We start from the raw sequence: 17205 nt of genomic DNA on the forward strand, positions 1-17205 counted from the left end.
CGTGAGGTTGGAGGAATGCAGAGGTCACGAAGAGGCAGCCAACTGAATGCCAGCACCTTGAAGACCGAGCTTGGGAGTGTAGTCTTTCTCTTTAAGGCAAGAAAGACTCAGTGAAGGATGTCAAGCAGGTGAGAGACGCCATCATATCTGTGCTTTAGAAAGACTTCCCGTAGCGGTGTGGAGGACAGGTTGGCTAAAGAGCAAGACAAGAAGCAGAGAAACCAGTTGGGGGGCTGGTGCAGTGGTCCGGGCAAAGGCAGTGAGAGCAGAACAGCAGCGGAGAGGAGGAACCAGAATTAATGTGACTCCAGGAGCCACAGAATTTTGGGAGAAATGGAAATAGAGAAGCCATGCACAGCTTGAGTGGCTGGTGCTGCCCAGCCAGCATAACCCGCTGCCTGGGCGGGCACTGTTACTTTAATCATGGTTCTGGGTATTCATTAACCACGTGCCTGAAGCTCCAAATCCTACTCTGGACCAGAAAACAACAATTTTCTGATAGAGATTTTCTTTTAAAGGTAGACTTTAGCTTTCTATTTCCTAAAATATATTTAATCTCCTTACAGGTAAAATGACATTATTTTCGGTATTTGATGGAAATAATCTGATGGAAATGAGGGTGGGTATAAATGAAACAAGATTGGCCCTGGGTTGATAATGTTCGAGGGGGGTGATCATGGGGACTCCTCATGCTGTTCTCTCTACTGTTGCATATGTTTGCATAGAAAGTTTAACATGTTTTAAAAATATATTTAAGCTAACAGAAAATATATTGATGGCATTGTGCATGACATAACTAGAGATTTGGCAATATTTATTTTCGTAATCCTTGGATTTGTAATCTCTGTTCTAGGAATTTATACTAAAAAACATAGGTGAATTACAGTAAGCAGGAAATAGGGGGGAGGGAAAGATGGTCACGAAGGGCAAGAAGGAGCTAAAGTACTTATGGCAGATGCGTGCAATGGAGTATTTCGCAGCTGATAAAATTAGGAATACAAACATCATGTAGCAACGTGGGAACTGAACAGTATAATAATTCGTTCCAGGAGTAGGATCACAGCTCCATGTAAGCTCAAGAGGGATTTGTAAGCTGTAATAACTGTGCAAAAGATGCCCATTCTGGCCCCAGCTGCCTCTCTGGCTTGTTTCCTACTACCCTGGTCCTCTCCCCATCTCTCATCCTGCTCCAGCATCCCTGACCTCCGGGCTGGCTCTCAGGCACTCCATGCTCAGTGCTACCCTGGGCCTTTGCATTTTCAGTTCCCTTTGCCTGGAAAGCTATGCCCACAGATATCTATGTGGCTGGTTTCATTCACTCTCCACGGCTGACTTTATTCAGATCTCTGCTCAAATGCCAACAAATCAGACTCCTTTCCTCCAACACCATCTAAAAGAGCACCCCTTCCCGTCACCCTCCATCTCCTCAGCCTGCTTTATTTTCCTTCATGTCACTCATCACACTGAAATTATGTCTGCATTTGGTTCTTTGTGTACTAGAGGTCCTGTTTTTCATGGCTATATTTTTAACACAGCAGTGGCTGGGACATAGTAGCTACTCAATTAATGTTTCTTGACTGACTGACTGATCATAAATGCATGCATACGAACAAAAGATTGAAAAGAAGCTGAAAGAAATGGGCATTCATGTTAGAATGAAAGGAAATAAGATATTTTCTCTAAACCTTTCTGTAGTGGTATACTACTTTTGATAATTCAAAAGTAAAATTAGTGAACTATTTAAAGCATTTATGTAATATAATAAATGTTTAGAACAGAGACTCATATTAGGTTTGGTTTAACCCATATGATCTCTTTAGGGGAAAACATTATTCTAAAAAACAAAGAAATAGCAGTCAGGAGTTTACCAGTGTCTAAGGCGGCTGTCTTCTGTGTCTCGTCGCTGGGCTGGAAATCAGCTGTTGTAGGGTCATTGTTCTCTTTCCTGCTGTCAGCTTTGGAGGACCCGAGGTTTGAGCCCCTGAGGAATCTGTTGACAAATGAAGTCTCGGATTTACTTTCTCCATCTGAGGGAGTTTTCTTGCTTGTCTGACTCATGGTCAAGTTGAGGGGGTGTTTCTCAATAGGACATCTTCCTGTTGTTTTTTGCTCTCTAGGATTTCTGAGAAGAAAGTAAGACTCTGTCAGGCCCGTGTGAAATCAGAACTTCCCTATGTGAGTTTTTATTTCCCCCTTTTCTTTGTGTTTTTATTACTGGTAATGTTTAACGTAAAAATAAGAACGATGTAACCGAGGATCCGGGAACCAACAGATGGTGGCAGATAGAGATCTAAAGCAAATTTGAGTTTTTAACTTTGCCCTATTTTATTGCATGAGATACAAGTCATTAAACACCACTTTGGCAAATGCATCGGATGTGCCAATACATTTTAAATTTCAGCCATGAGAGTTACCTTCTAAGAGACGGTAGTAAAAGAGGGTTTAGCACGTTCTCTAAGCTGTCTGGCCCTTTGCAAAACTGTCACCCAGAGGAGTTTGCCTTCAGTGACCCCAGCCTCCTCTCTTTGCACACTGCTTCCTTTTCTCCAGGCATTTTCACTTTCTCTACTCCAGCCTTGCACCCCCCTGCAACCCTCTCCCCCACCATTGAAAACACATTGGCGATCAAGATTTCATTCACTCCAGAAACAGAACATACTGTGGGCAGATGCAAGAGATTCCATGATGAACAAGACACAGCTCATATCTCTGATGGAGTCTTAACCTGGTGGGAAGATGGACCTGTATGCCAGTGACGACATGGGGATAAGGGCTGTCAGCAAGGAGAGACCCAAGTAGTCAGGGAACACACGGTTGGACTAAGGCTGCCTGGAGAACAGACTTTGAGCAGTGACTGACATTGTCTGGGTTTTGAAGAACTGGGAGTTAGCTAAAAGGAGAAGAGAAGGGAAAGTGTTCCAGGCAGAAAAAACAGGCTCAAAAGCTCCCAGGCATGAAGAACTAAAAGAGCCTGGGTTTGGCTCCAGGAGTGAATTCTGGTTTGCCCGGAGCAAGGGGTGTGGGGGACAGAGGTTGGGGGCGTGGTCTGGTCTGATTCCTAAGGGTCAATCTGTTATCCCTCCTGGGATTTGCTTACCTTTTAAGGGAGAGTTAAAGATTTAAACTAAAGGGATAAAAGTGTAATGGAATTTTAGATTCTGTTAACAAAATTTAGATCCTGTCTTTGGGCCAGGGCTTAATAGGTATTCTTGAAATTACAATGTTCATGGCTTCCTCCCTATAAAATAGGTCTTTCTGTAACGCTATGTTGCAGAATGGCTGAGAAACATTTGCACAGGGGCTCCTGAAAATGACCTTGCAGAGCGGCCTCCACCCCTGCGGAGAAACTTCCATACACCTGGAGTACTATTTTAGAAGTCACAATTGGGCATCCTTTTCTTTTTCTTTCTTTTTTTAATATCCTTTTCAAATTAGAGCAGAGTCCAGCCCAGATTTACCCAAGAATAGACAGCAATGGAACCAGACAGTTGTCCCAGGCCACAGCCCCACAGCGGACCGAGCCTCAGTGGGTTAGATGGGAAAGAAAGAAAGACCATTAGTTCATGAATCCAGCCACAACCTGCAGGCCTGTCTGCCCCACCTGGATTCCACCTTCACCCCGTGGGCTCTTTTCCTTTCACTGGTTTTCTGGTCCCCATCCAAGACTTACCTCCATGGCCATTTTCAGTCAAATTCACCTTTTGAAGATTTATACAGAAACATTCTCTGGAAAGCCATCCCAGTAAATGGTTTCACTTTTTTCCCCTCTAATGCGCTGACTCCAGCTTCCAGGTCTTAAGAAAACACTGCTGGATGGAGCTCCAGGATGTGGTGATTTACCCAAGTGAACCCCACCCAGCTTGGGAGGCTGCTGAGTTTTCTGTGCAGAGGAATCCACTGCGAGCAGAAGGGGAAGGGCCAGGGAACCAGGGACGGCAGGAAACAATACAGGCCCCAAGAAACAGAACAGAAAAGAAAAGAACTGTGGCAGAACCGGGGAGGGCAGGAAGGAAAGAAACGCAAGAGGAGCAAAGAGCCGGGAGGCTCCCAGGGACTCCGAAAAGGAGCAGCCGTGTGAGTGTGAAGGGCCAAGCAGCTGCATATGTCTTAATACACAGGAGTCTAATGCTCTCGCTGGGAAAATATGTATATATATTTTTTTATGTGTTTCGGCAATTCCTCTTTATATACAAACTCTAACAAGTGCCCAGGCTTCCCGTGCCAGTTCAAGCTCTAACACGGCTCACACAAAATTTCCGTTTGCCCCGTGTCTCTGCACTCGGTTTTGCTCTGTGACAGTCAACCCTAGAAACTGACTTTGAGGAAATCTGCAGATCACAACAGAACGACCAGGCGACAGCAGCTAAACGCTGGGCTTTGTCAGTCCTTCCAGGCTCAGAGGCACTAAGAGCCCTTTGGGAAAACTAAGGGCTGGCATTTCAATTCCACTTAACAATGCTAGTTAAGCAGTTACTTCTGATAGTTACCACATTATCTGTGGGTGAGGTTATTTGCCGTGAAACCACAAGGATAATATATATTTGATATCGTATTTCCCTTGTATTTATTTATTTTTGCAAAAGTGAGGAATACCCTTCCTTTCTTTTCTGTCCTTAGGTTTGGGTTTAACATATATTTAAAATTTTTGAGGAATGCTTTCAACAGCGTTAAAGTTTTTGATCCAGCGTTTCAGAGCGAATATATTTCCAGCGTTGCTTATTGAAGGGAGATGCACTTTCCTTTCTCCACAAAACTTACTTCCTTAAAAAGGAAGGAAATTCTGACACATGCTACAACATGAATAAACCTTGAGGACATGACGCTGAGTGAAATAAGCCAGTCACAAAAGACGAATACTGCATGACTCCACCGACAGGAGGTATCTAAAGCAGTCAAACTGACAGAAACAGAAAGGAGCGTGGTGGGGAGCGTGGTGGGGGCCGGGGTGGGGGCCGGGGCGGGGGCGGGGCCGGGGACGGGGCGGGACGGGGGCGGGGGCAGAGGAGCTGAGGTTCAATGGGGACAGAGTTTCAGTTTTGCAAAATGAAAAAGTTCTGGAGATCTGTTGCACAGCAACGTGAGTATATTTAACACTCTTGTACCGTACACCTAAAAATGATGGATGGTAAATTTTATGTCATGTGAGAGTTTTTTTTACCACAATTGAAACTAAAGAATATATATATTAAAAAATGTGATCCGGAGGGGCTGGCCCGGTGGCTGAGTGGTTGGGTTCGCGCGCTCCGCTGCAGGCGGCCCACTGTTTCGTTGGTTCGAGTCCTGGGCGCGGACATGGCGCTGCTCATCGGACCAGGCTGGGGCGGCGTCCCACATGCCACAACTGGAACCCACAACGAAGAATACACAACTATGTACCGGGGGGCTTTGGGGAGAAAAAGGAAAAAAATAAAATCTTTAAAAAAAAAAAAATGTGATCCGGAGGACTAGGACTCTAAATGTAAAGAAGTTGTAGGAAGAATACCTTAATCAATTTCTGTTTCTACTTTCCTTCTTATGTATATACAAGTATGATATTATTTTTTAAAATCCTTGCCTAAATATGTCTGAATAGGTTAATAAGTATAAAGTAAAAACCTTAGGTAATTTTTAAAACCTTACCTCAGTCACTCAGTTCTAAAGTAACCGGGTGGCAGGCAGTGTCTTGAGTTATGCGTCTGATGGGCTTAATTCAGCCCTATTCAAAACTCTTGTCTTGAAAATGCATTACTGTAGATATATTTCTAGCATTTTAGTTGATACTACTATTCTCCGTTAATTTAAGCAGAAAAGGAATTTATCAAAAGGATGACAGAACTTCTATTAAAAAGCATGGTAGAGGTAAACATGTGTTTATCTCCACTCCTTTTGAACTTCATTTAAACAAGAATTAAGGGATTTTTTTAAAAAAGCACTTCATAAATCTATAAAGATCAAGAGAACTGGATAGATGCCAACAAAATTTTGGAATCTGCAGAGCATGAGGATGAGTTTGACTGACTTCACAGTTGACTACCTGCAAGGGTTGGGGGACAAATTTTTCCAATATCAGAATCCCAAAAGGCTCAGTAAGTGAACCAGTAACGGTACCAGCTGACTGTGAAGGAAGAGAGGGGTATAGTGCACGGGGGGCTGAAAACAGGATGATTAGTTAAAAATTTGTAAGAAGTTAAACCATTAAATTAGTTTTTAGATCAAATCTTGAAATCATTCTAAATTTAATTTACTCCCTCACTTCTTTCTTTCCTTCTTTCCTTTCTCTGTCTCTCCTTTTCTCTCCCCATCTCCTTCCTTCTTCTGTTGCTTCTTCTCCTCTTTCCCATTTCTTTCATTTTTCGTTGTCATAGATTTGAAGTCCTTACTTAAATAGGTCTTTGGATTCCCTGGAGAACCCAGGGCAGGCTGGAGACTGTCTCTTCCCCATCCTGGCAAAAGATAGAAAGTTTATTTGGGGACAGGTTGAAACATAAGGATCTAGACTCAGAGACACTGGTTATGTCTTGAGTACCTTATTGGAAAGGGAGGTTCAGTAAAGTCTTGAATTTATCTGAAGATGAAACATAATTGCAAAAACATCAGAGTAAAATAAGAACTGACGGTAAATAATAAACATTTTAAAATTGCAATTAACAAAGACACTTGACCATTTTTGTGACATAGAATACTTTAAACTAACCAGAATTATGACTGATACCCAGGACAGATCAGAATTTTAGTAACATTATACAATTTTTCTTTTTTTTTTAGGAAGATTAGCTCTGAGCTAACTGCTGCCAATCCTCCTCTTTTTGCTGAGGAAGACTGGCCCTAAGCTAACATCCATGCCCATTTTCTCTACCCTGCCACAGCATGGGTTTTGAACTCTGGGCCACAGAGAAGCGGAACGTGCGAACTTAACTGCTGCGCCACTGGGCCGGACCCTAACATTATACAATTTTTAAAACATTTATATCAATGACATTTACCCATATAATATCATAGATCCTGATGAAACAATGTTTATTTATCCCTTTAACCATGATGACAGTTAAAGAATTTTAGGAAAATGCAGAGAATTAAATAGTTGTAAGAAAAACCTTAGCATCTGTGATTAAGGACCTGATAAAAACAATGTAGGAAATTTATTTTGCTAAAACATAAAACCCTTATCCTTCTGGTAGACTACTCAAAGAAAAAAACCTTTTGTAATCTTTTTTTATCAAGGGTAGACTAAAAGTTTAGGAAAATTATCTTTTTATGAAAGAGGAAACCAAGTTTTAATTTTGTAACAGTTTACTTTTGACATTAAAACTTATTTACTTAAGTAAATTTATTTTAATCTCAGTCAACTTGACCATACATAAAACTCATCAGGGGTTTACTTTTATAAACTTTTTGTCACTTGTTTTTTACATTTAGAATTTGTCCCAGGTTTTGTTTTTTCCCTTTTAGTACTTTAGGACAAATTTATTTATTTATTTATTTATTCATTTTTTAACAAAACAAGTAAAAAAATTTTTTAGACCTTTTTACTTAAAACATATACTTTATTTTCCTTGTATACAAAGACATTTCATTATTAATTTTTAGTAGCTTTGATTACTTGTGTTAATTAGAATCTTTAACCCTTAGAAACCTTAATTTCTAAGTAAAAACCAAGTAAGCAATTGTAAACCCTTCTTTACATGAGCATTCTGTGGATTGACAAATTTTCAAATACCTTCTATAATTTTTAGAAACATGTTACTTTATAGTAATAAAACACAAGATGTGTTTATTAACAGACCCAAACACCTTTTAGTTTCTCTGTAATAAGCCAAAAGTAAATAAACTTAGACATGTTAAGCAATAATGTTTCAGTGTTTCATCCTATCCAAAAATGACCTAGATACTCAACAGATTTTGTTACTTAGCTTAACTTAGTAAAACTCTAAAGTTTAAAGTTACCAAAAAGATTTTGGAAGCTGTTTTTTAAGTATACAAACCATAAAACACAATTACTGTACTTAAAAACTTTTGCCCATTTTTATTTACCTAAATTATTTGTTCCCAAGAATTAGGTTTAGATTACTCACAAAAACTTCATGACATTAAATCACTTAGCCATTATCTTAAGTTGTTTTAAGTACATACATCATAACACATAATTATTGTTAAAAAATTTCTCCTCAAACATTTATCCTTTTACATTTAATTAGTTTACCTGTTCTCAACAGTTATATTTATATCGTCTATAAAAACCTCATGAGACATTAAATAAAATCAGCTATTATACTGAGTTATTAGTTTTGCTAATAAATTTTGTAACAGAGATAATATGAGCTCATTTGACCAGTAAACCCAGGCTGTTTGTCTGCATCATATCCAATGCTGATAATTCAGAGGACATGTCTGTTTTAAATCAAACCAGTAAACTTAAACAGGCTTTTATTTACCAAAGATCATTTTATATCATGTTAAATAACTTTGTCTTTTAGAAGCTTTTGTATATTAATCAAAGACTGCATTCTGAGAGATTTTGAATCCTCTCTTTTAAGGCTAACCCCTAAGGTGGACTCTTCTGAAACAGAGGCTCCCCGCAATGGCCATTACAATTCCAAATTGTCTCAAAGGTTTACTTATTTTCACTTGTTTAATTTTAGATCAGGAGTTTCGGGGGAGCTGAAGTGGTGCATCTCAACGAGAGAAGCAGCAGATTTGGCTTTGGCTGCTGGCATGTTTAATTATTTAATTGTTTTCTCTTAAAGAGGTACTAAAGTATTTCCAATTTTATTTAGAAGGCTCAAAAGATTAAAACAGGCTTCCTGTTGTTGTAGCTGGCTTTTTCCAATTCCATGTGTAAATACACCAGTTTGGGTAAACTAAAATTGCCCCATTTAAATATACCAATTTTTAAAAACCTTTATCTTAATTTTTCCAACTCTTATACTCCTAATTATAACTTATATTAGAATTCCATTAACAGGTTTTGGCATTACAATGTTGTGTAGAGGAAGCATTCCCAGTTAGACATAACATTATTCCCCCCAAAAATACAAGCAAAATTGATGTAACCTCTTCACATGATATTAGCTTAAAACACTTGAATCTTTATAGTTTTATTAACCCGACAGCCTAACTGTTGCCCCAAACAATTGCTAGTCAGGTTTCTCACTGTGATTTTTGCCTCCTGATTTTTAAAAATTTTTTCAAATAGATGAATAGAACAGGTTTGTCTGATGTCCTTTAATGTTGAGGGGCCAATAAAGAGCTCCCTTTAGCCCATTTAACCTTAGGCAGTGTTTTATTAAAACCTTTGTTTTAACTTGTGTCTGTTCTATTCATCCTATTTTCCTTTTTAATAACTAGTTAAAGATTTTCATCCCATTGGGATGAGTCCTGTGACTCTTCTCTTTCTGATTTCTCTTTGTTAACTTAATGTTTTCATTAGCATCTGTAAAACCACAAGAAGAAGCTGAGACCCCAAGTTCGATTAAGTTTTTTAAGACTAGTCATTGTATTTTCCTTTGAATTTGGTCTTTTCATAGGTACCAATAAAACAGCTGTTTATGACAAGAGCTCTCTAAAAATTTTCTAACTTAAGGATTTATTATTTGGCCATTTTTTCCTCTGGAGTTTAAAGAATATTGTGGCCATGCAGTGTTACAAAATAAAATTATCCATTTTAGACATTGGCTTATAACTATAATTAGACCATCTACTCAGAATCAACCCCAATGGGCTCTGCTTGGGGACAGACAGCATGTTTCCCATTCTGATACACAGAGACAGACAGACACACAGACCCAGACACAGAAAAACCAGACACCAGTGAACCGGTTCCCAGATTGAGGGTAGAAAGTCCTACAACTATTCCCACTCCAAATGTGCACCCAGATGGCCCCTCTGTGAACAGAAAGGACCCAAGATGGCCCCTCCATGAATGGAAGGGACCCCAGAGGAGGGGAAGGAAGTTCACAGGTGTCCCCAAGGATACTTACTCTATTTCAGAGTCTGTTGACTCCCCAGAAGGAAGAACAAACAAACAGACAAACAAACAAATCTAGAACCTGTTTTCTTGCCATAAGAAAATGTGCCTAGGGTCAGCGGTGCCAGGTCAGACGAAAAATACTGGGGACAGTCTCTAGGGCAAATCATCTAGGCAGCTGCTGGACTGCTTCGCAGGAAATCCCAGACAGCCCAGGGCCATGGAGCCATGGGGAAGAGCCTCATGGCTGGCTCGCCAGATTGTTACCACCTACAAACATAGGTTCTTTACCCGCCACACAAGAAAGGCCAAATAAAAACTGGAATGCCAGGCTTATGGCAAGGGAAGGGTTTATCTTTCCAATGATGCCAGCCAGGAGACAAGAGTAAGCCCTCAAATTTGTCTCATTTCATCTCATCTCCCCAAAAGAGGGGGGGGTGAGGGGTTTTAAAGGTTTGTGAGGAATGTGGCTGCTTGTAGTGAGGGGTCAGTGGGCAGTCAGTGCCCTTGCTGGCTGGAGCTTTCCCACCAGCCTGCATTCAGACCTTAGGACACTGTTTGCAGGGAGGAGGAGATGATAAGGAATCCGATGGGTGACCTTGGCTGTTTGTGTCCATGGTGGATAGTGGATTCTGGAGCCAGGGAGTAAGCAGGGAAAGAGTGCTTTGGTTTTAACCCCATATATGCTGGGTTTAATGTAGGGGAACTGATATCAGGGTCAGCATCAAGTATGGTTTCTATACTACAAAAACAACTAAAAATAAATAGCTACAATAAAAACTACCAACAATAGTCTATTCTCTCCAGAAAAAGAGAAGAAAAAATAAAAGAAGAAAAATTACATAAGGAAATTTCTGAGAACTAAAAGGTATAAGTTTCCACATTGAAATAGCCTCCTGAGTAGCCATCAAAAGAATAAAGACGAAAAATAAAAGACCTATATCAAAGTATTTTTCGTGAAATTTTGAAACAATGAGGACAAATAGAAGATCCTAAAAGCTTCTATGAGGAAAAACTTAGGTACACAAAAAGGATCACAACTCATAATGGCATTGGACTGTCAACACCAACTTTAAAAGCTAGAAGATTATAGAGTAGTGACTTAAAAACTCTACAGGAGGTGAGTTCCAATATAGAATTCTCTATTCTCAAGTAAACTGAATTGCGGAAGATAAGAGATAGATCTTTTCAAATAAATTCTCAAAATATTTCCCTCTTGTGTACTCTTTCTCAGGGAGCCAGTGGATGATGTGCTCCATGAAAATGACAGAGTAGCCAAGATAAAGAAAAACGTGGGATCTCGAAAGGAAGAGGGATCCCAAGATGATTATAAAGGGGAATCCCAGAATGAGTGAGGTACCAGGTCTAGGGCCAGCCAGTCCATTAGTAGTCAAAAACAAAGGACTTTAAGAGGGTTAATTCAGTGAAATAAAGGGATGGGGGAATAATTTCTGATTCATCTGGCCATATTGGAGGGAGTTTTGAAGCTTTGCCAGAATTTGTGGATGAATTAGTAATAAGTACAAGAAAGCAAATTTTAAACTGTAGCAATAATTAAAAACTATTACAAGTATTAAACAAGTTTGTCAGAGTTTTAGAATCAATATACAAAAATCAATAATGAACAATCCAAAGATGAAATTAGGAGGACAATTCCATTTATAATAGTATCAGAAGAATAAAACACTTGGGAATAAATTTAACAAAGAAGTGTAAAACTTATACTCTGGAAACTATAAAACATTGTTGAAAGCAATTAAAGAACATCTAAATAAACAGAAAGACAGCCTAGGTTCGTGGACCAGAAGACCTAATATGTTAAGATGGCAGCATTCCTCAAACTGAGCTACAGATTCAATGCAATCACCATTAGAATCCCAGCTGGCTTCTATGTAGAAATTGATAAGCTGATCCTAAAATTCATATGGAAACTCAGAAGACCAAAAATAGTCAAAACAATCTTGAAAAAGAATTACAAAGTTGTAGGACTCTTACTTCCCTAGTTCAAAACTTCCTACAAAGCAACAGTAGTCAAGACAGTGGAGGGGGCCAGCCTTGTGGTCAAGTGGTTAAGTTCGAGTGCTCTGCTGCAGTGGCCCAGGGTTTCACTGGTTCGGATCCTGGGCGCAGACATGGCACCACTCATCAGGCCATGCTGAGGCGGTGTCTCACATGCCACAACTAGAAGGACCCACAACTAAAATATACAACTATGTACTGGGGGGATTTGGAGAGAAAAAGCAGAAAGAAAAAAAAAGAAGATTGGCAACAGTTGTTAGCTCAGGTGCCAATCTTTAAAAAAAAAAAAAAGACAGTGTGGAACCGGCATGAGGATAGACATACAGATTAATGGAACAGAATTGAGAGTTGAGAAGTAAACCCATTTATCTATGGTCAACTGATTTTCCACAAAGGTGCCGAGACCATTGAATGCGGAAAGAGAGTTCTTTCAACAAATAGTGCTGGGACAATTGTATTCACATGCAAAAGAATGAGGTGGGACCCTTATCTCACACCACTATAAAAATTAACCTAATTAGATCAAAGACCTAAAATGTAAGAGCCAAAACTATAAAACTCTTGGAAGGAAACATAAAGGTAAATTTTTGTGACTTTTGATTTGCCAATTCTTAGATACGACTCCAAAAACACAAGCAACAAAGGAAAAAAATAGACAAATTGGACTTTATCAAAATTTAAAACTTTGTGCTTTGAGGGACATCATCAAGAAGGTGAAAAGACAACTCACAGAATGAGAGAAAATATTTGTAAGTCATTTATCTGATAAATGACTTGTATCTAGAACATATAAAGAATTCTTACAACTCAATAATAAAAAGACAACTCAGTTTAAAAATGGGCAAATTATCTGAACATACATTTCTCCAAAGACAATATACAAATGGCCAATAAGCACATGAAAAGACACTCAACATCATTCGTCATCAGGGAAATGCAAATCTAAACCACAATGAGACACCACTTCACACTAACCCAGTAGGATGGTTAGAATCAAAAAGTCAGATGATACAAGAGTGTGGAGAAATCAGAATCTTCATACACTGCTGGTGGGAATATTGTGGGGGACTGGAATTGGCCACCCCAAGATACGTCTCTTTGGCATGAGGATTATTTGGGGCTGGTTATTTTTAAAAACTGCAGACAGGAAAGAAACTCTGAAAAGTAGAATTTACTTACCCTTTGTTAAGAGACATTTACATTTGTAAAGGAAATCTCCATCTGTAAAGGTGTCTTGCTCTCTGTACCAGGAAGAAGGGGGATGACCTTATCTCTAGAAACTGTTAATTGATGCAGAAGGCAAGGACTTAAATCTGCATAATAATCTTACTCCTGTTTACTGTACTTGTCTGGTAATCTCCCATAACTGACTCCCCCCACCCCCAACATCCTCCTTTGTCTTTAGCTGAAGATGATATTTAAGGTGGTGGCTTCAGCCATTTTGTCAAGTTGCTCAGTTTGCCTGAGCCTCTCCCATGTATACACATTATAAAGTTTTGTTTAATTTTCTCCTGTCATTTGGTCTCATGTGAATTTAATTCGTTCTCCAGCCAGAAGAACCCAGAGCGGTTGGAGGAAATGTCTTCCTCCCCTGCAATATAAAATGGTGCAACCACTTTGGAAATGTCTGGCCTTTCCTCAAAAAGTTAAGTACAGAGTTACCACTTGACCCAACTATTCCACTCTAGACATTTGCCCAAGAAAAATGAAAACATATGTCTGCATAAAAATTTGTACATGAATGTTAATGGCAGCATTATTCTTAATAGCTAAAGGTGAAAACAACCCAAACGTCCATCAACTGATGAATGGATAAATGTGATTTCGTACAACAGAATATTATTTGGTCCTAAAAAGTAATGAAATATTGATAACATGCTAGAAAATGGATGAACCTTGAAAATATGCTAAGTGAAAGAAGCCAGACACAAAAGACCACATATATGATTGCATTTTTATTAAACATCCAGAATAGGCAAATATATGGAGACAGAGAGTAGATTAATGATTGCTTACAGCTGAGAGGGATGGAGACATGGCGGGGGGAGGGGGGGTGGGTAGCTAAAGAGTACAAAGTTTCTTTTTGGGGTGACTGAAATGTCCTAAAGTTGATTGTAGTAGAGGTTGCACAACTTGGTGAATCTACCAAAAACCAATGAATTGCACACATTAAATAGGCAGATTGTATTTCATGTGAAGTATATCTCAATAAAGCTATTACTGAAAAAATGAAGCAGTTGTTAACCACAGAAAAAAATATACACATTTTGAATACTTTCTGGTTAATCTGTGAACAATTTTTACATGGCCATAACAACATAAACAGTAGACATTATAGTAAACAAAATTCTGGAATAACCGTATTGGAGAGCTGTGGGAAGGGGAAATTTGTAGACGTGTAACAGAAATAAATCTTTGTCTGCCCTAGCAGGAAGACAATAGATAATATCTAGAATCTAAATAACAGTATAAGTATGTTATTTAGAAATGCAGAGGTAAATAATAGACAAAAGAATAAATGAGTTGAAATATGTTGCCTGAACAAAAATCTTATTTATTATATTTAGGTTTTTCTCAACTGCTTCTTTTTTGTGTGATCCTAGACATCTGTAAGCTGTAAGCCTCAATATTTTCTTCAGTAAAATAGAAGTTGCAATAATAATATATTAATGCAGAGTACTTTTGTATAATTGTATGAGATGATGCATGTCAGATACTTATCATAGTGTCTGTGACATACCAAGAACTCAATAAATGTCAGATTCTGATATCATCATGATCATAACTGTCACCACCAACAGGACTATTAGGTAGCTGGCATTTACTTCAACATTTCCAACCATTAGGGGTAATTGGATGCTCATGGGAAGATCTAGAAATAACTGCCAGAGACTAGGAATAACGGTTTCTCTTTGCTGTAGGGTCCTCCCCTTGTACTTAAGCCCTCTTTGGGGTGCCAAGGTAACAAAGGACAGAGACCAGTCTTGAGTAGAGGATCTTAGGTGCAGTCAATGCCTTCCTGGTCTCTCCATAGCCCCTAACACTGAGTCCCCTGTTGTCATCAGACAGCCATGCATCCCTTATTATGCAGTGAGTTGTCATGAAGGAGGTAATAACAAGCCTGCCCGCGGGATCTTCACTCCCCTGTGGGGACATTGGTCCTCAGTTGTTTCCTGCAGTGAACTTGTCTCCTTACACACAAGCAGACAAGGCAAACCGTAACATAACGAACTTACCCGTTTTAGTTCAAAAAGGCCCCAGATGGGTCTAGATGCTCCCAACATTCTCCTAACCTGGATATCACCTCCCCTGTGCCCAGCACCAGGAGAACATCAAGACTCACACAAAATCCTGAGAATCAAAGTTCTATCTAGACATATCCTGATCACAAAAGCAGCGTAAGATAAAGGAAGTGCAAAGAAAATTAGAGAGCTGTAAAAGCACTGTCCTGTTAGTCACAGGAAAGAACACAGGCCCGGAAAGTTTTGAAATATCGACCCTTGTCTGGTCCTTAAGCTGGATGCTCAGTGTAGCTCATCCCAACTGCATTACTTATGCTCCCTTTTAAACCTTCCGCAGTGGTCTGGCACAACTGCGTTATAGAGGAACTCAATGAGACATATAACATTTGTATAATAATCAAGTGTGTGTATATATACGTGTATATATATTACACAGGGCTGGGTTCTGACAAAGCTCCTTTTTGAGAACTTGCCCTCTTACAGCTTCTAATATTCCTAAAGCAAGGAATAGGTAGACAGAATGCATATGCTTTAACCAAATGCAAAAGAATTGGAGAAATACACACTTCTACAGTGGCTTTATTCTTGGTAGGGGAGAAGACAGTAGAAGGACAAGGAGAGTGGTACTAGGTAAGCATAGTGTTTTAAAGACCTAAGTAAGAATTGGAAGACTTTCAAAAGTGGGGACCTCTCTGGTCACGCTGATTCCTCTGACATGTGGTGTGACAAAGACCATGAATTATACACTCAAAATCTCTTTCAACCCTCTTCCCGCGGGTTTGCCTTGCTGCAGAGACTACAAAGTTGAAATGACTTTTCCCACCTACCCCGAAGCTAGCATCTGGATGTGATGTGGGTTCTGCTGATCCTTTGCATTTGTGCAAGCCCTGAATTTGCAGCTGAGGTACATGGGGAGGGAGGCAGGGCATGTGACATCCAATCTCCTGATGTGTGTGGTTTCGAGCCAGCAGCTATGGGAGCTGTTCCAGCTTCAACAGGCAGCATCCTCATCGTGACAGGGCAGAAGCCTTCTTGATGGCCCAGTTATGTGGCGTGGCTTTGGGAGTCCTTCCTGGAAACACAACTTAGAATTCATTTCTCCATGATTTCATAAGTGATTTAATACCCATAACAAATCCCTTTCTACCAATTTAACCAGAGCGGATCCTAATCTCTGCCCAAGAACCTGTGTGATACCCTGGGACAGCAGAAGGTGGTGGTAACTGATGAGGATTTTAGGCTGGTTAATTTTAAAACTGCAGATGAGAAGCAGGCTCTGAGGAGTGGAATTTGCTTGCCCTTTGTTGGGAGGCATTTGCATTTGTGGGGGGAACCTCCATCTGTGGAGATGCCTCCCTCTCTGTGCCAGGGGGAAGGGGGATGGCCTTGTCTCTGGAAACTCTTAATGGGGAAGGCAAGAACTTAAGTTGGTTACTATCTGGCAGCCTCATGTAACTGATTTAGGGTGGTGGCTTCTGGCCTCTACTTAATCCGATTTGATTCCTATCTAAAAGTTGTGGGACCACCCAATGGCCGGACCCCACCTGTGCTGATACCATTTTAACTTTTTACATGTTCTTTCCTTTGTCTTGTAAAGAGATGGCTCACATACCTATGCCTTAAATTTAGCCTTACTCTCCACCCATGTTGGCAGCAGAAGCGGCAGCAGTAGCGGGGGCAACAGCAGCTCCCCATGCCAGCATCATCTCTGACTGCCCGTGGGTCCTGTCCCCATGCTGGCAGCAGCAGCTCTGCCTGCCCATGGGTCCTGTCCCCATGCTATTCCACGCTATTCTCTAAAAAAAGAGCACTACTGCCAAATCTTGAGAGTCCAAGAAATCTTTCTTTCGACTCCTTGGCTCACCAAACCCGCATCAGTAGCCATTGGAGGAGTGGGAGACACCACTCAGTGATCTTATGACCAGGGTCCACGCGCAATGTCTCAACTTGCTTAACTCTCTCCCAACTCAACGCCACTGCACAAGAGCTGCTGAGCTAAAG

General features: G+C 40.1%; 1 protein-coding gene and 1 long non-coding RNA gene across 6 annotated transcripts in view; one reads left to right on the forward strand and one right to left on the reverse strand.

Moving 5' to 3' along the window:
- LRRC31 (leucine rich repeat containing 31) overlaps positions 1-3899 on the reverse strand; it is a 31426-nt gene extending 27527 nt beyond the window's left edge. For 2 of the 5 annotated variants that reach the window (XM_070583064.1, XM_070583062.1), the window contains exons 1-2: positions 3671-3838; positions 1869-2122 (exon numbers count right to left, since the gene is read on the reverse strand). In XM_070583064.1, the coding sequence (XP_070439165.1) occupies positions 1869-2058 (190 nt within the window). In that variant the 5' untranslated portion in view covers positions 2059-2122; positions 3671-3838. Of the gene's footprint in view, positions 1-1868; positions 2123-2659; positions 2795-3670 lie in introns of those variants that run through there. The other 3 variants (XM_008531081.2, XM_070583063.1, XM_070583061.1) reach the window with 3 other exon arrangements.
- On the forward strand, positions 392-7828 carry LOC139077092 (uncharacterized). The gene is made up of 4 exons (XR_011529308.1): positions 392-518; positions 2118-2175; positions 3786-4879; positions 6745-7828. It is a non-coding gene; the product is annotated as an uncharacterized lncRNA (long non-coding RNA).
- The last annotated feature ends 9377 nt before the right edge of the window (positions 7829-17205 follow it).

Source organism: Equus przewalskii, chromosome 18 (genome assembly GCF_037783145.1).
Source record: "Equus przewalskii isolate Varuska chromosome 18, EquPr2, whole genome shotgun sequence".
Taxonomy (NCBI): domain Eukaryota; kingdom Metazoa; phylum Chordata; class Mammalia; order Perissodactyla; family Equidae; genus Equus; species Equus przewalskii.